Source organism: Coregonus clupeaformis, chromosome 8 (genome assembly GCF_020615455.1).
Source record: "Coregonus clupeaformis isolate EN_2021a chromosome 8, ASM2061545v1, whole genome shotgun sequence".
In the NCBI taxonomy this organism is placed as follows: Eukaryota; Metazoa; Chordata; class Actinopteri; order Salmoniformes; family Salmonidae; genus Coregonus; species Coregonus clupeaformis.
The window spans coordinates 17,321,104-17,340,388 of NC_059199.1; the positions used below are offsets into that span (position 1 = coordinate 17,321,104).

Sequence of the window (19,285 nt, forward strand, 5' to 3'; positions counted from 1 at the left end):
TGTCATTCATGCTTTTAGAAATTGATTATGACTCTGCATTGTTGTGCAAGACTGAGGGAGTAGCTCTTTACTCATGAGTAAAGCCTTCCTATAAAAGAAAAGAGCAAGAGAAAAGAGAGGAAGAAGAGAGAGAGAGAAAGAGAACAGAGATGGAGTCACAGGGCGAAGGGTACCCTCCCTTCTCGGTCTCAACTGGTGGTGGTAAGTTCTTTATGAAACTACAGTAATAGCATAAAAGATGGTACATGATTACTTTGACCAGAGTTTGAATCTGTTTGATTTAGGTGCTAAAAAAAACACATACAAATTTGAAAAGTCATCAGTAAATGTCTAAATAACTGATGTCACCGCAGGCACACTTCTACTTTCTGTCACTCAATTTATGGTCACACTAAGGAAGTACAATACAATTCTCTCTCTTTCTTTACAGATGAGAGTATGCAAGGTGTAATGCAGAAAGAGTGGAACCCTTCACTCAGTGCTCCCCCTCTCCCAGAACTTAGGCTAGTCCTGCTGGGAAGGAAAGGAACAGGGAAGAGCTCTGCGGCCAATACCATCCTGGGAGGAATAGGAGGGTTTGAGATCGGCAGACCCACCGAGGAGTGCTCGAAAAGGCGAGCCGATCTAACCGGGAGACGAGTCACCGTGGTAGACACCCCCGGCTGGGAATGGTACTACCCACTCAACAGCACCCCCGACTGGGTCCGGCGAGAGACGCTGCGCAGCATGTCCCTGTGTTCCCCCGGACCTCACGTTGTCCTGCTAGTGATACGTTCCTGCGCCTCGGTAACGGAGTCCTACAGGAAGCAGATAGAGGAGCACCTGGAGTCTCTGGGGGAAGGGGTGTTGGACCATACCATGTTGCTGTTCACCAGGGGGGATGAGCTGGGTGTGGTGCCCATGGAGCAGAGGATCCTGACGGGTGGGGCTGCCTTCCAACAGCTGCTACGGAGGTGTGGGAACAGGTATGAAATGAAAATATTGGCATTTTTTGGTTGATATTGTCATCTTGGAGGGATGTACATTCTATTTTTATTACCAACTTTAACCTGCAACATGGGCTTTAACATACCAGTAATTTAGCTTAGCAGACGCTCTTATCCAGAGCGACTTATTGCTCGACTATGAAAAGCCATCTGACATTTACTCCTGAGGTGCTGACCTGTTGCACCCTCTATAACCACTGTGATTATTATTTGACCCTGCTGAACAGCTATGAATGTTTGAACAGCTTGAAGAATGATCTGGCCTTAATGGGCATGTACTCCTGTGTAGCTCAGTTGGTAGAGCATGGCGCTTGCAACGCCAGGGTTGTGGATTCGATTCCCACGGGGGGCCAGTATTAAAAATGTATGCACTCACTAACCGTAAGTTGCTCTGGATAAGAGTAAAATGTAAGTACTCTAAATGACTAAAATGTAAGTACTCTTATAATCTCCACCTGGCATGTTGTAGAAACATTTGACTAGATAATTAACTCAAAAATATCTCTCAAGACATCAGAGCCTGTGAATTTAAGAATTTAGACTTTATTAAAAAAACAAAGCCGAGCCTTTTTCCAAAGAGACAAAGACTGTCCCTTTTTCGCCAAGAGCTCAATTTTATAGCCACATGTACAAACATTCCTAACTTTTTTTTAGTTCGTACCACCCTCTCATTCGATCATTCTATTGGCTGCGTGCCTAGGCCCCTTCTCAAAAGCCCCTTCTTAAAAAACTAATGTAAATGCAAACCAGATGTCTAGAATCCCCTGGCCTCAGTTTAAAAACCCCTGTAAAATAACACATCATATACTTAATGTATATATTCATTATTTAAACATATATCTGGATTATAAAATATCAAACATGTTCATTCTGTTTCACCATTATCATTTCATAACACATTATAAAACATTTATCATTCATCATCCTCTCCAGCACTGAGATTATGTGCATGTGGCCATGTGTCAGGTCATAAGGTCATAAGCATAAAGAAATGCTAACACTAGTTCCATTGTTACTTCTATCTCCACACAGCCATCACGTCATTGACACTCCCTAAACCAGCTGCAGGGAGTTTTCATGAAAAACACATAATTATCTCTGCTCTATATTCAACTGGCTCTCAATCCATAACCACTCCAAGGCATATAGATTTTCAATTTTACAACATATCCATGCTTATTACTAATATTATTATTTTACCTTTGACCTTTCCCTATATTTACCTTCATGATACATAAAATAACACCACATATCCCCCCTTTGGGACATTATAATATTGTCCCATCAATACAAAGATTAATCACTCATATCACAAGTATTATAACAATAAAAATAATCAATATCCATATCTAATCAAGTAATTGCCATGTCAACATCACTAAGCATTAATATTATAAGTTATTCAGATCAGTCAGTCCACTTATAATTTATAATCATAATCAAATGAATTACCCAAAACACTTTAAAATGACAATTCTTAATTAGTCACCTTTGTTCCATCATTCAAAGTTAAAACTCTCACCTTGGCACATATCGATACTGGCTGAATGTATATTTATATTATAATAATTCTAGCATTAACTTCCTCATAACAAGAATTACATCAGATCAGTACCTAATGCATTGTCCAAATTACTATAAATTTAGTAGTGTATAATACCTCCTTAATCAACATACTACCTCAACTAACACTCCCTTCCTCTACCGGCACTCAATCTTCTGGCGTCTTCATTATTCTTCATTATTCATCATAGTTCATCTTGAATTACCCATAACAATGTCCCAATTCCAATGTCACACCTGAACCACCACACCTCCACCATCATCCTGTTTTGTCCATGTGCAAACCAGTATACCCAAACTAGGCCTTTGCATATACCTCTTTCCTCACATTCTTGAAAGAAAAAACAGAAAAGAAAAGGCATTTGATTGCTTTGATTTGATGTTGGATTCAGGGCAGAGGTGGGTCAGACAGGAACCTCTTCAACGCCTTTGTTGTTCCTCTTCGCCGAGTAGAGGATTTTTGGTTTTATTGAGGTTTACACCGTTCTGAGCCAATTGATCTCTGCAATGCATTCGACACCATCCGTTGTAACCTCAGGAAAGGACAGATCATAACAGTTCAGTTGAGTTAATTTCCAATCCAAAACATCCCTAGTAACATCGTCTACATGACAAATCATTATGTTTCACATTCTCCCTTGAATTCTTCCCAAATTATATAACCCAATTGTTTTATTGTAACATTCCTATATTTTTCTCATACTCTATTTGACATTAATCTAGTGTTTCCCTTTCCTTGTTCCTATTCTAACACTTGCTTATACTTCTCTCTTCTAATAACACTTTCCCCTGGAAATCTAACACCAATACTACATCAAATTGTTTATCTAAATCTTGGACTGTTCTCCTTATGTCTATGATTCACCTGTCTCTTTCTTTCATTGTCTTAAGGTCACCCTACCCCATGTGACTTCCCCATACTCTTTGTGCTGGTTTCTCACACACCAATACTATTTAACCCTAGTATTTTAATAGTGATCCCTTCCTGTATTTTTAGTTATGGTTCCTGCCTGTGCAAGAATCTACATTCTACTCCTGTCTATATCCCTTCTATGTCTTGTTCTTCTGCTCTTTATTATTATTATCAGTACTCCATTCCCCTTATTCTCAGGTAACTAGTCAAGTACATAGAAATCAATGATAAGGATATCTGGTGCATCTTGGAGATCTGGAATCTCTCAATCATCAGTTCCCTCACTCTGGTACAATGGTTAAGATGATACCCAATACTCCCCTCTATCCGTACCATCGTCAGTATAACCTGGACAACGATATGTAGGTCACTTCTGTTGTTAACCTTCCCCCATCACTAGGATTTCCGGATCAGCCAAAGTCCCTCTCAATCTATCGACATCGGTCTGTGAAAAGTGTCCTTCTATCAGCCTTCTCATAGAGAAGCTCAGAGTTACTGCTGCAAAGACACAAGCACAGACACACACAAAAAACAACAATACTACCCAATGGCTGAGGTTGGAACACTCCTATAGTGGAAAACATTAATCTTAGTATCTGTCTCCACCAGTTTTACCATCATTAAGGCAGCCAACAACACCTGGTACAAGCCCCTCCCACATAGGGTCTTTCCAGCTCTTTCTTCTGTAGTCTTTTGCCATCACATAGTCTCCAGGGCACAGAAAATACTCAGATTATCCTACTCAGTTGGACATAGCTATCTTCACCCATGAAAAGAAAATCTTAAGAACATTGTTAGGTTAGGTGAGACACAGTATGCTACTCATGTCCTCTCATCCGTCAAGAGAAACCTTGAGATTATGAAGCACACCTGCTTCCAGCTTGTTGTAGTCCACTTATCTCATAGACAGACCACCTCTACACCATGCCTCCTATCACAAAAACAAAAATGATTTAACCTAACCCATAACACATTATTACTACTTTCACATCCTTAATACACCTTGCATATTTCCCCACAAAACCATAATAAACCATTAAAACCTCTAATAAACCCAACTTCCCCCCTTGGACACATACATCACATCGTGATTCATGTGTACAAAAAACAAAACAAAACAATATTGCCTATCAAACCTAACATAATAACTAACCTTAAAAGGACAACCCTTGAGCATATCTTTACTTAACTGTATTCCATAACACTATTCAAGGAATACTTCTCATTCAGGACTAACTCTCTCACTACATCCTTGTCCTGTTTAGATTCATTTATATATAGGATTTTTCCAATTTGTAAACTTCTTCACAATTATCCTTATTTTATCTAACCCCTTAATTCAGCATGCCTCTAGAATTCATAGTGCAGGTGATCAGGTCACACTATAAAGCCAGGACAGATTTCAGAGGTCATTGAAATCATTCAATTAATTGTTTCATCCTATAGTATACTACTTCTAACAACCATCAAAACCTTTCATAACTGTTGTAATTCCTTATTACAGCTCTTTTCAAAATAAATCACACATATTTACTTATCCCTCAGTAAATAAAACCCAAATTACATGTGTATGCCCCTTTAAGATATTTCACTTCCATCCTGTCAAAAAAACCCCAAATAGAAATAAAAATCCTATACAACTAACATGTAATACTAAGTAGTTTGTTTGTGGTTATTTGAACACCATATAGTAAAACAATAAACAAACAAAAATGGCCAGGCCTTATTTATTTTTGTAGCTCCCTATGACAACCTAAGAATAAAACTACTTAATTTTACTAACTAGTTCCACCCTAGCCTACAGATTTTTTTAACCTCCCAATAAAGAAATCCCCATGTTCCTGGAAGAGAAAGTATACATGTTGTTAACATACAATCAACAATCCAAAGATAGTAATTACACACAAAACATCATAGATATATCCCCAGTCCTATCTCATCAACAATCTTTAACCCCAGCATCGATTTTAAAATTGTTTGATACGTCGTCTCCTACTTTACCCCTAACCTAATATTATAGGAGACTCTCATCAATTCTTAAAAGAAAACTCCCATTTAGAAGATACTAGATAATAACCCATTTTATTAAGTTAACTCCACCTTCCACTATAAACCTATAACCCCTTTTTAATAATTTAAACGTCGCAAACTGTTGCATCGATGTTTTCTTTTTTTCCCCAAATATAAACTTATTGTTTCATAATCCAAAACCCATAAAAAGATGTCTACTTAATCCATCAAGTCAACAGCAACAACTACCTCCCAAGGTTCAACGTACTATAAACAATTTATCGTTATCTGAAGTAATAAAACATCATCATAACTCACTGCTGTTTAAACAAACTATATAATGTCATAATAAAATGATCAATTATCAAATAGCGTTCCTTATTCAACTATCGAGACATGTTCTTCATTAGTTAATCGTCTCCACAAAGCAATACTACCTAATAACATATTCTCATTCTCCTAAATATAAATCAATAAAACATCCAATTCACCAATATGCTATTTCAATTACTATGTTATCCTATCCAACATAGATTGGTAGGACATCTTCCCTATAATGTTATCAACGAAACCAGTAATTCACATCAATAACATCAATGTAAAAGATTTGCTTTCTGTCCCTCACTGGATTCGAACCAGGGACCCTCTGCACACATTGACAACTTTCACCATAAAAGTACCGTTACCCGGCGCTCCACCAGTGCCACACAATTAAACCATCACCCCGCCATTACAGAATGAATTACTATCCTTGCTAAGTAAGCTACAAGTAACACCAAACACTTGCTGTAGTTCACCATCATATATTTAAATAATCAATTTATCACAATCCAATGTATCTATAGACATATCCCACTATAGCCATTTGTTTAATCTAGCAAAACCTTATTCAATGACTACCACGTACTCTCCTCTCCATACATTAAACATTTTAGCAGATGCTCTTTTTCCAAACGACTCTCCATTCGTGAGCTCATACCTTTCTATACTTATACTACCCCCCTTGGGAATCGAACACCCAACCCTGGCGTTGCAAGCACTGTGCTCTACCAACTGAGCTACAGCGGACCACAGATGAGCGTATAGTGCCCTTTTTCTGATAATGTTATAATTGTAGCCTATTGCATTACTTTTGTTTAAAACATAAGTTTGTTTATTCAACAAATCCACAACCCACTATAACTTGATGCTATTCCCTCAGCATAAAAGCCAAAGCTCCTTGCATCCCCTAGTTCACGTAATGAAAATACATTATCATTCTACAATTCACCAACTATTCGCATACACCACTGGTGACGCAAACCATAGAATAAAGTAATAACAATTAGAATTTTGTCAAATAGATGTTTTCCATTCAACTATTCAAACTTTCTTTAAATAACTATTTCAGCTCGATACAGTCAAACAAGTATGACTCTCTTTTTACCGGAAACTAATTCATGCTTTTAGTAAAATCTATTCACATCCCAACAATAGCTAAACTATACTTAGAAAACCTAGACTCTGTTCAGCGATGCAGAATCCATGCTTTATCGAAATGACAAGTTAATCCTCTTTTATTCCAATGATAATAGTCAGTAGTTTTAGTATCTGGCACATACTACACTTTTTCAGAAAATAGCTTTGAAGGACACAGATCTCACACGCTCAACGTAATCAACTTAGCAGTCAACAAGTCAAACCCCACATTCATTGATTTGGAAACAGATTTAACAACCAACCAATTTAATTATATATCTGCTTCTGAAATAATATATAGTTTATTATTATGCTTAATTCTACCACATGTCCTATGTACTCTCTCCCATTTCCACATCCGTCTACGTGTTTGAACAAGTCAACACCTATAATTTTATTATTTTACGTAGTCAATTTATCATAATACTGCATTACCTCTAAAGTTTCTAAATATATCGTCCGAAACATACCCTAACAGATGTATCAAAATACAATGCATAGACGTCATATGACCACACCAATAAACGTGACCTGTTCCTCCAACAGGATTTATTCTACCCCTCCTGGTAACGTGAATTTTCTACACTCAGTTGGTCAATGAATATCCACGCACCATTTATTCTTCTCTTTCCTAAGTGAGATTGGGCACCCCCTTTCTCCATCAGACAGAAGCTTCAAACAACCTCAAATAGATTTCCTTTCCTTACAGAAAGGCTATCTACTTGCAGGATTTAATATTATATTCTCACTCACACAGATGAGCAGCCACTTGTGCCCAAATGAATCAGACAGTTGAATGACTCACAGCCGCACAAGCAACCCATTCACCATACGAGATGAGCAGACCTACTCTATATATAACACTTTATCAAAATTTGGAAGCCCTTGTAGCTATTTAACCCGTTCACCTACTCAGGATGACCTAACTTTTTTACCTGATAGACCCTACATAATATTGACATCATCACAACACAGGATGATTCACTACTTACCCGTACAGACCTCTAACAAAGAATTTATCATCAGAGCGGTATCCGTAAGTAATCTTGTCTGTTCAGGCCAATGGAATGCTAATTATAGCTATCCAAAGCGGTATCCACAAGATTTCTATTTATACTACGCTTTCCTAAGCGACCTGTCAATTCTGCCCTAATTTTTCTGTTACACTTCCTCAACACAGAAAAAGAAGCGGTATTACCCAGGATTTCTGCCTACCTATGCAGTCCTCAAGACGATTAACGTCTAAAGCGGTATCTGCAGGACTTAACATGTTATTGTCTGATCGCTCAACCAGCCGTACAACCACCCGTCTCGAAATGACCCAGACAAAGCAATCAGCAAGATGAATCAACTGAATCAACTGAATCAAATGAATCAAATCAATTGAACAGACGGTTCAGACAAACAACAGCGACATGTATTCTTAAATTCAAAAGCTCCTAGTGTCTAACTTTCTGGTTCTTAAATTTGGAGAGACCTACTTGGTATTTCTTTAGATGTTGCCGAGCCCGGATCGGACCACACAAACGTTATACTATTTTAGTAAGAACTTCTTACCTTTTTAAAAGCGGCCGCTTTTGTTTGTATGGTCCGTCCAAGCCGTTTCACAACTGCAAATACATACCGTCACTGATCCCTATCAAGTCCCTTCGTGGTCGCCAATTATGTTGTAGAAACATTTGACTAGATAATTAACTCAAAAATATCTCTCAAGACATCAGAGCCTGTGAATTTAAGAATTTAGACTTTATTAAAAAAACAAAGCCGAGCCTTTTTCCAAAGAGACAAAGACTGTCCCTTTTCGCCAAGAGCTCAATTTTATAGCCACATGTACAAACATTCCTAACTTTTTTTTTAGTTCGTACCACCCTCTCATTCGATCATTCTATTGGCTGCGTGCCTAGGCCCCTTCTCAAAAGCCCCTTCTTAAAAAACTAATGTAAATGCAAACCAGATGTCTAGAATCCCCTGGCCTCAGTTTAAAACCCCTGTAAAATAACACATCATATACTTAATGTATATATTCATTATTTAAACATATATCTGGATTATAAAATATCAAACATGTTCATTCTGTTTCACCATTATCATTTCATAACACATTATAAAACATTTATCATTCATCATCCTCTCCAGCACTGAGATTATGTGCATGTGGCCATGTGTCAGGTCATAAGGTCATAAGCATAAAGAAATGCTAACACTAGTTCCATTGTTACTTCTATCTCCACACAGCCATCACGTCATTGACACTCCCTAAACCAGCTGCAGGGAGTTTTCATGAAAAACACATAATTATCTCTGCTCTATATTCAACTGGCTCTCAATCCATAACCACTCCAAGGCATATAGATTTTCAATTTTACAACATATCCATGCTTATTACTAATATTATTATTTTACCTTTGACCTTTCCCTATATTTACCTTCATGATACATAAAATAACACCACAGGCACTGCCAGAAGACGACTGGCCACCCCTCAGTGCCTGGTTCCTCTCTAAGTTTCTAACCTAGGTTCCTGCCTTTCTACTGAGTTTTTCTTAGCCACGTGCTTCTACATCTGCATTGCTTGCTCTCTGGCGTTTTAGGCTCGGTTTCTGTATAAGCACTTTGTGACAACTGCTGATGCAGAAAGGGCTTTATAAATACATTTGATTGATTCATTGATTGATTGATTGATAATCAGTGCATTCAACTAAGGAAGGTAGGTAAAACATCCACATATCAATGGGTTCCTGAGTGGTGCAGTGGTCTAAGGCACTACAACTCAGTGCTTGAGGTGTCACTACAGACCCCCTGATTCGATTCCAGGCTGTATCACAACCGGCTGTGATTGGGAGTCCAATAGGGCGGCGCACAATTGGCCCAGCGTCGTCCAGGTTTGGCCGGTGTAGGCAGTCATTGTAAATCAGAATTTGTCCTTAACTGACTTGCCAAGTTAAATAACGGTAAAAAAAACATCACAACACATATCCCAAGTAACATTTTCTACATAAAAAAAGCTATCTGGAAATCTGAATGCAAGAAAGGTAAGAACAAGAGCGGTACATTTTTGTTTTTTTGTGTGTTTTTGTTGTCTTCCAGGTACCATGTCCTGGACAACAGGAGCCGAGGAGATGGAACTCAGGTAAGGGAACTACTGAGGAAGATGGAGGAGATGGTGGATAACAAGGGAGGACATTTTGGGGCAGATCCTGCCCTCCTGAGCTTGGAGGCAGATGGGAGGAGGAGAGCGAGGGAACGGAGGAAGAGACAGAGACAGATGGAGGCCCAGACTCAGAGGGGTACCATCCGAGCTGTGCTTCTGAGTGAGTTCCTTAAAAGTGGCTATGTAGTATGACCCATTTGATTATCTTCTCTGAGTTCGATTATTTCCTCATCAGCATAACGCTGTATCAAAAAACATTAAGCGAAAATGATGTGTGATAAATACATCATTGTCTTAAATTCAAAACCTGTGATCATATATTTCAATCTATATGTCATTTAACTATCCTTATGGAAAATAGGACCTAGGGAGATGCATAAACTTCAACCAATAGGAATACCTAAACTGATGTGGCGTACAGTACACTCGGATAACCACTAAATATTCTAACCCTGAAATCTTGTGCCCCCTTTCCCTGACAGGCGACACTGGATCCCAGGGCTCTGAGTGGGACGGGAAACAACCATTCTCCAAGGGTACCCGTCGTCTCCCAGAGCTGAGACTGGTCCTCCTGGGAGAGAGAGAGACGGGGAAGAGCTCGGCTGGGAACACCATACTTGGTGGAGAAGGAGCAGGGTTCTTTCAGACAGGGAGGGTGACGGAGGAGTGTGCCCGGTGCCAGGCAGAGGTAGGTTTTACATTTACATTGTAGTCGTTTAGCGAACGCTATGTTCAGAGCGACTAACAGTCAGTGCATTCAACTATGGTATGGGTAAAAACAACCACATATCACACAGTTATCTTCAGAATACCACTATCAGCATAATCAGTGCTAGTAATAAAATAAAAAAGCAAGTCAGTGTGTTGGGAGACAAGTACAACATTAAAGTGTTTATTTATTTAATTGTGCAATTTCTAGGTAGCCATGAGGCTGGTCACCGTGGTGGACACCCCTGGTTGGGAAGGCGGAGTAGCAGGCCCCACCCCAGAGAGGGTAAAGCGGGAGATGGTGTGGGGTAGCGTGTCCCTGTGTCCCCCGGGACCCCACGCTGTGCTCCTCACCCTGAGGGTGGACACCCTGGTCGGTGCCACACCTGTAAGAGAACACCTGGAGCTCCTGGGGGAAGAGGTCTGGAGGCATACTGTCCTCCTGTTCACCCATGGGGACCAGCTGAGGGAGGGGGTGGGCATTGAGCAGCACATCCAAAGCGGGGGGAGGGACCTTAAGTGGCTGGTGGAGAAGTGTGGGAGCAGGTATGTCTGCTGTCCTTATCTCTCTGTTTTGATTGTTGTTGTTTCTTGTTCTTATGTTTAATTTGTAATCTTCCTCTGTAAAGCGTGTTGAGACATTGTGATAATGGACTTAAAAATAAAAACGTGACTTGACTTGACAGGTACCACGTCATCAGTAATGTGAATGGATGTGGGGACGCCACTCAGGTGTTAGGCCTGCTGGAGAAGGTAGAAAAGATGGTGGCCGGGAACAGGTGCGAGGCCTTCTCGTCGCTGGTGCAGGAGGTCAGCGACCTCACCAGACAGAGGAACGAGAAATTCAACCAGCGTCTGAAAGAGGTTGGTGACAAGATGCAGCGTCAGGAGACGGAGCTCAAGAGGATGAGGGAGAGGGAGGTCAAGAGAATCCGCTGGTTTTTCAATAGGAAGAAGAAAGTTAAATCTCCGGGGAAGTCAGGCGTGGAAAAAGAGGAGGACGGAGGGGAGGAGGAAGAGAAAAGGAGTGATGGGAGGAAGAACGAAATGGGCGAACTGGAGGAGTGGATTAGGTGGCTGACAGAGGATAAGGAGAGAGAGATTCAGGATCTGGGCATGGAAAACGACAGAGTCATCGCTATGCTCAATCAGAGAAGCAGAGAGCGAGAGGAGACAGTCAACAAGCTGGAGGAGAAAGAGAGAGAGATTGAAGAGCTGAAAGAGAGAGTTGATGAGCAGCAAGTGAAACTGCTCAACCTTGAGCGTGTCATCGAGGAGAAAGAACGAGAGAGAAAAGAGAGGGAGGAAGAGTTTAGAGGAAAGCATCAGGAATGGAGGAGGGAAGCAGAGGAGTTGAAAGACAGGATAAACCTGGAAGAAAAAGAAAAGGAGCAGTGGATAGAAAGAGTAAAAATGTCACAGAACGAGATGTATGAGTCAAAACAGTTGTATGAGGAGACACATTTACAGTATGAGGAAGAGATGGAGAGAAAACTGCATGAAAAAGAGGAAGCGATGGAGAGGAAACTGCATGAAAAAGAGGAAGAGATGGAGAGGAAACTGCATGAAAAAGAGGAAGAGATGGAAGGAATGAGACTGCTATCTGAGACAAGCGAAACAGAAAGGAGGGATGAGCAAAGAAAGAGAGATGCAAGGGAAAATAAAGAGATGAACAAGCTGAAAGAAATCATTGAAAATAAAAATAAAGAAATAACTGATACACAGCAATTGGTTACAGAGAAAGAAAAAGAGATTGTGGAAGCGAGGGCGAGATCTGTTGACAACGTAAAAGAAATTGAGCGGCTGAAAGAAAATAATGAAAATAAGAAGTCTGAGATGGTGGCAATGCAACAGCAACACACAGAGTATGAAAGTAGGAGAGATGCCGAGACAATGGACAAGCTACAAGGGAAAGAAGTGGAGCTCAACAACTTAAAACAGAAGGACCGGGAAAATGAGCGAGAACTTGTCAGTTTAAGGCAAACCATTAAACAAACAAAGACAGAACTGGAAAACTTAACTGCCACGATGGAGAAGGAAATGATGAACATGATACAGGAATATGAAAAGGAAATCAAGACAAAGGACGTGGAGATGAGGTTGATGTTAGAAGACAAAGAAAGTTCTGTCAGCCAACTGCAGAAAATGGATGAAGAAAGTAGGAAGGACATTTCAGGCATGACAGAATACTTACGGGACAGCCAGAGGAAGGTTGAGGAACTGCAGGACCTGAACGTGAAATTGAAGAAAGAGATGGACAACCTCAGGAAGAAGTGTCAGGAGTATGAGGAGGACCAGGGTTTTCAGAGATCCAGGAGTGAGAGCAGAGAGGCTGGCATCAGAGAGCTGCTCTGTGGATATGAAGAGCAGTTGAAAAACAAAGATGGGGAAATCCACCATGTTATGAAAGAGTGGGAGCTGGAGGTCGTTGCGTTGAAACAGACGAACGATGAGAGACAGAAAGAGCTGGAGAAAATGAAAGAAGAGGGAGAGGTGAGAGAGAAACAGGTGGATGAGATGAGATGGTGTTATGAGAAGAATCTGCGAGAAAGACAGAATGAGCTGAAACAGACGGCTGAGGAAAAGGAGAAAGAGCTTGAGAAAAGGGAGAGAGCGTTTGATGAGAAGGAACGAGAACAAGCAAAAAGTAAAGAAGTGCTGGATAACAGAGGATGTGAACTTGAGACGAAAGAGGCAGAGCTAGTGAAAAGAGAGGAAGAGCTAGTGAAAGGAGAAAGAGTGCTAGTAAAAGGAGAAGAAGAGCTAGTGAAAAGAGAGGAAGAGCTAGTGAAAAGAGAGGAAGTGCTAGCGCAAAGAGAGGAAGAGCTAGTGAAAGGAGAGAAAAAGCTAGTGAAAAGAGAGGAAAAGCTAGTGAAAAGAGAGGAAGAGTTAGTGAGAAGAGAAGAAGAGCAAGTTAAAGGAGAGGAAACGCTAGTGAAAAGAGAGGAAGAGCTAGTCAAAAGAGAGGAAGAGCTAATTAAAGGAGAGGAAAAGCTAGTGAAAAGACAGGAAGAACTAGTGAAAGGAGAGGAAAAGCTAGTGAAAGGAGAGGAAGAGTCAATGAAAAGAGAGGAAGAGCTATTCAAAGGAGAGGAAGAGCTAGTTAAAGAAGAGGAAGAGCTAGTGAAAAGAGAGGAAGAGTCAATGAAAAGAGAGGTAGAGCTAGTTGAAGGAGAGGAAAGGCTAGTGAAAAGACAGGAAGAGCTAGTGAAAGGAGAGGAAGTGCTAGTGAAAAGAGAGGAAGAGCTAGTCAAAAGAGAGGAAGAGCTAGTTAAAGGAGAGGAAGTGCTAGTGAAAAGAGAGGAAGAGCTAGTCAAAAGAGAGGAAGAGCTAGTTAAAGGAGAGGAAAAGCTAGTGAAAAGACAGGAAGAACTAGTGAAAGGAGAGGAAACGCTAGTGAAAGGAGAGGAAGAATTTGTGAAAAGAGAGGAAGAGCTATTCAAAAGAGAGGAAGAGCTAGTTAAAGAAGAGGAAAAGCTAGTGAAAAGACAGGAAGGGTTAGTGAAAGGAAAGGAAGAGCTAGTGAAAAGAGAGGAAGAGCTAGTTGAAGGAGAGGAAAAGATAGTGAAAAGACAGGAAGAGCTAGTGAAAGGAGAGGAAGTGCTAGTGAAAAGAGAGGAAGAGCTAGTCAAAAGAGAGGAAGAGCTAGTTAAAGGAGAGGAAAAGCTAGTGAAAAGACAGGAAGAATTAGTGAAAGGAGAGGAAAAGCTAGTGAGAGGAGAGGAAGAGTTAGTGAAAAGAGAGGAAGAGCTATTCAAAAGAGAGGAAGAGCTAGTTGAAGGAGAGGAAAAGATAGTGAAAAGACAGGAAGAGCTAGTGAAAGGAGAGGAAGTGCTAGTGAAAAGAGAGGAAGAGCTAGTCAAAAGAGAGGAAGAGCTAGTTAAAGGAGAGGAAAAGCTAGTGAAAAGACAGGAAGAATTAGTGAAAGGAGAGGAAAAGCTAGTGAGAGGAGAGGAAGAGTTAGTGAAAAGAGAGGAAGAGCTATTCAAAAGAGAGGAAGAGCTAGTTAAAGAAGAGGAAAAGCTAGTGAAAAGAGAGGAAATGCTAGTGAAAAGAGATGAAGAGATAGTGAAAAGAGATGAAGAACTGGAGAAAAGAGAGGAAGAGCTAGTGAAAGGAGAGGAAGAGCTAGTGAAAAGAAAGGAAGAGCTAGTCAAAAGAGAGGAAGAGCTAGTTAAAGGAGAGGAAAAGCTAGTGAAAAGACAGGAAGAACTAGTGAAAGGAGAGGAAAAGCTAGTGAAAGGAGAGGAAGAGTTAGTGAAAAGAGAGGAAGAGCTATTCAAAAGAGAGGAAGAGCTAGTTAAAGAAGAGGAAGAGTTGGAAAGTAGAAGACGAGAAGTAAAGAACTGGGAGGAAGATCTAGAAATAAGACAGGAAGGACAAGAGAAACAGAACCAGGAGTTGTGGAGCCGAGAAAAATGCTTAAAAAGAAAGGAAGAAGAGTCTGAAAGCCTAGAACAAAACATCTGCAGCAAGGAGCAAGACGTGGAGAAAATAGAAAAAGAGCTGCAAAACAGGAAGAACAAACTAGATAGTAGAGAATATGATTTAAAAACTTGGGAAGAAAATATTAAGAAAATTGAGCTGGATCTAGAAAACCTGCAGCGACAACAGCACAACCGTCAACTAGAGCTGGATGAAAGGGAAAATGAACAAGGGAGTGGGAAGGAAGAACATCAGAACCAGAGAGAGAATCTGGAAAAAAGAGAGAGAGAACTGAGGGCCAGAGAACATGAACTCGACAACAGGGAACATTATTTGAGATGTGGAGAACAAGGGTTGGAAAACCAGGAAAAGGATATGAACAACCGACAGCACGACATGGACAAAAGACAAGAAGAATTGGAAAATATACAACAAGATCTTGAGAAAAGGGAGCTTCACCTGGAGAACAGAGAAGAAGAAATAAAGAAGCATACACAAGCTCTGGAAAAAAGAGAGAAAGAGATCAAAGACCGCTTACAAGGACTTGAAAAGAGAGAACACAATTTGAAGAATGGAGAGCAAGAGTTACTGAACTGGAGAACAGAGTTAGAAATTCAAGAGAAACATATGAGCAACAAGAGCCAAGACATAGAAAAGCTGGAGGGGGAGGTGGAAAACCATCAACAAGAGCTAAGGAACAGAGAGGAAGGTTTTGAAGGAAAAATGCAAGAGTTGAGGAATTGGGAGCAGCGTCTAGACAGACTTGAAACAGAACTAGAGAGGAGAGAGCATGAACCGAGGAATATGAATAATGGACTCAAGGAAAAGGAGCGAGAAGTGAACCATTTTGAGAAAGATCCGGATGACAGAGATTATGACGTGGAGACTAGAGAGCCTAACAGATTGATACCAAGCCATGAAGCACATGGAGGAGATGTTTGTGACAGGACAGCAAGATATGATGATGTCACACTAGGGGGTATAGATGATTCCCATATGATGTACCAGGAAGTAGGAGTGGTGGAGAAAGAAGGATGGGAACTGCAGGGAGAGGAACCAGAGAGGAGCGGAAGCATCACAGACAGGGAAGATCGGAAGATGATGGAATGTGCCTCGTCTGCAATCTTAAACAATAACTGTCAGTTTGAAAGAATGGCGGCGCAAGAAGCGAAAGAGGAGGCTGGACAGAATCTGGAAGAACAGATGAAAGAGGAGATCGAAGAAGAGGGAGACAAGGAGAGAAATAGAGAGCATCCCAAACAGGAAGGGGATTCTCAGAACACAGGGAAAGAGTGTGTTCCATTAAAAAGAGGGAGCCAGGATGAGATATGGCTGGAAGAATGTAGAAAGAGGGGGAGAATGGGTGAAGAGGAGGGGGAGGAGGAAGATGAGGATAATTATAAGGAAATTGAAGATATAAACATTATCTCAGACTTAAAGTTAACTCCAAGTCCAGGCCCCAGTGTAGCAAACACTAAACACATACAAAGGTCTGAGCTGAGGCTGGTACTGTTAGGGGAGACTTGGTCCTCCCGTTACCCAGCAGGGTACACAATCCTGGGAAGCGAAGCCTCACACCCAGGTGGGTCCATCTCCATGCCATGGCGGGGACAAATCGCTGGAAGGCAGGTCAGTGTGGTAGAACCACTGGGACTAAAGTGGCGTAACGGACCAGACGACAACACCACCATCACCACAGACCCAACACAGCTCCAGAACATCTTCCATAGTGTGTCCCTGTCCCACCCAGGTCCCCACGCTATCCTCCTGGTCCTACCAGCCTACCTGTCATTCACACAGAAGTATCGGAGAGCGGTGGAACACCATATGAGTGTGCTTGGGGAAGATATTTGGCATCGCACCATGGTGCTGTTCACGTGGGGGGAAGCTTTAGGGGAGAGCGCGGAGCAGCACATACTGAGGAATGGAGACCTCCAGTGGCTCGTGGGACAATGTGGTGGTAGATTCCATATTCTGGCCAGCAGGAAGAACAACTCCCAAACAGCAGAGCTAATGGAGAAGATAGAGGAGATGGTGGCAGAAAACGGTGACTATCAATGTAATGGAGACTGATCTTCAGTTGGGATGAGTAGAGATGAATGGAGAGACAAAGGATGGACTGGGATGATATGAGAGGGAAATCATCACAAGTTGTTTGAAATCTTTGTGAATAGGCCAATGGTGGGATGTTTTATTTCCCTCTCACATATTTAGCATAAGTAGTTCACCAATGTCACAAATATTCCAACTTCAATTAATTATTCCTCGACCTTTTACATACAATTGTCAAATATTTACCAAACATGCTTGCTCCAAAGGACTTTTTCATGTATTACATTTCAGAAAGATCCAAAATGTTATGGTCTTTTTTGTTCCAGTTTCGCACGGAACGACCCATAAGACTGCTTGTAGGTAAAAAAGTGGATTTACAGTATGTGAGTTCATAGTTTCTCCACAAGATGGAGATCTTGTATCACTTTCTATGGATGACAGATGGAGCGTTTCAAGATGCTGATGTTGAACATGTTGATAATAAATTGGATTAAACAGTTCAAATGTGTCCACGCACCAGTACGTTTAATGTAGACATTGTAAGTGAAATAAGAGGTAGGCCCGTATCCCGTATCATAGAGGGCCAGGGCCCGTATCCACAGTATCGCAGAGTTGGAGTGCTGATCTAGGATCAGGTCCCTCCTTGTCCATGCAATCTTATTCATTGAGATTTAAAAGGTCAAACTGATCCTAGATCAGCACTCCTACACTGCGATGCTTTGTGAATACAGGCACATTTATAAAAATAGAAGATAAACTGGAAAACCGAATCAGATATTGTAAAACGTGAAATATTAAATATTACTGAATTGTTGCAATTCATCTTTTGAGATTTTATTCTACTGTGCTTCTCTGTGTTGAAGTGAACAAGGAACTGTAACAGTATTTACTGACACGTTTGATAGGCCTAAAACTTGTGAGCTACATTGATCTTTATTCGATAGGCCAACCACACATTTTGCAATGTGTTTTCACAGAAATAAAAGTAGATATTTGTCGGTGAGCGTTAGCCAGCCTTTCATAGAATCTAAATGTGTCTTTATGAAGAATGTTGACCAATAGGGCAGGGGAGTCAAGCCTTCCGCTGCAATTATCGCCGCAGGGAATCTCTCTCCAGACAGCTCTGCGGTTGACAGGTAAATGATGGTTCTAGATGAGGGGGTTCTAATCTATATGGCTTTAAAAGCGTCAAGCTTTTATACCAAGGGCAAAGTTATGGTGTAGATATTGGGAGGGACGAACAGCAGATGGAGGGTCCATGGGGTCCTCCCCCAGATTTTTTTGTTTTTACATTTTAAAACGCATTTCCTGCAATTCTACACAGTTTGACATTAGTTATTATTCTTCTCTTGGGGGGTATTTGAGGGGTATATGAAGGGGTATTTTGAAAACACAGTATAAGTGGAAGGATAAGAGGAAGGGCCCCCAAGAAGTAAAACATTAGAGGGGAAAACAGCTAACTTCCTGCATTTCAACAAATTTTGCCATGAGGCTGAGGAAAATGATTCCAGTGAAAATCTCACTTTTGAAAGTTAATATTCTGTTAACTCATGCCCCCTATAATGTTGTTGACTCATACTATACTCATATTTGTGGCCAAAGCATAAATAAAAAAATAAAAAAACATTAAAAGAAACACCTCAAACTTGTATCTCAAACAGACTTTTTAAAAATATGCTTGCTATTTCCTCATAGAGGATGATGTCATCCTTCTGAGGAGGATAAGCTGGCCAATCAGCGGTCTACTCGCTTGAATATTTTTAAGACCGGTATACGCCAACACCATTCTGTTGTTTGGGTACGCCAACACCATTCCAACACAGAAAAGCTGCTTTTTGGAAGGAAAACTATTTTACTCATATTGTCATTAATTATAGGTAATATTTCATAGAAAGCTGGAAACACTGGACAGCTACGTTAAAGGTCTTCTTTGGGCAAAAACGCAAAAATAAGTCATTTAAACGGTATAACTGATCAATGCACCATCAGACAAGGTAATTTAATGCTTAAAAATATATA

At 40.7% G+C, this 19,285-nt stretch overlaps 1 protein-coding gene across 1 annotated transcript; it reads left to right on the forward strand.

Annotated features, from left to right (window-relative positions):
- Positions 1-18,084, forward strand: si:dkey-185m8.2 (trichohyalin). The gene is made up of 6 exons (XM_041882559.2): positions 1-201; positions 431-965; positions 10,018-10,241; positions 10,564-10,769; positions 11,001-11,335; positions 11,476-18,084. Exons 1-6 carry the CDS (start codon positions 150-152, stop codon positions 17,285-17,287), a joined length of 7,164 nt encoding a protein of 2,387 aa, XP_041738493.1. The 5' UTR covers positions 1-149; the 3' UTR covers positions 17,288-18,084.
- The last annotated feature ends 1,201 nt before the right edge of the window (positions 18,085-19,285 follow it).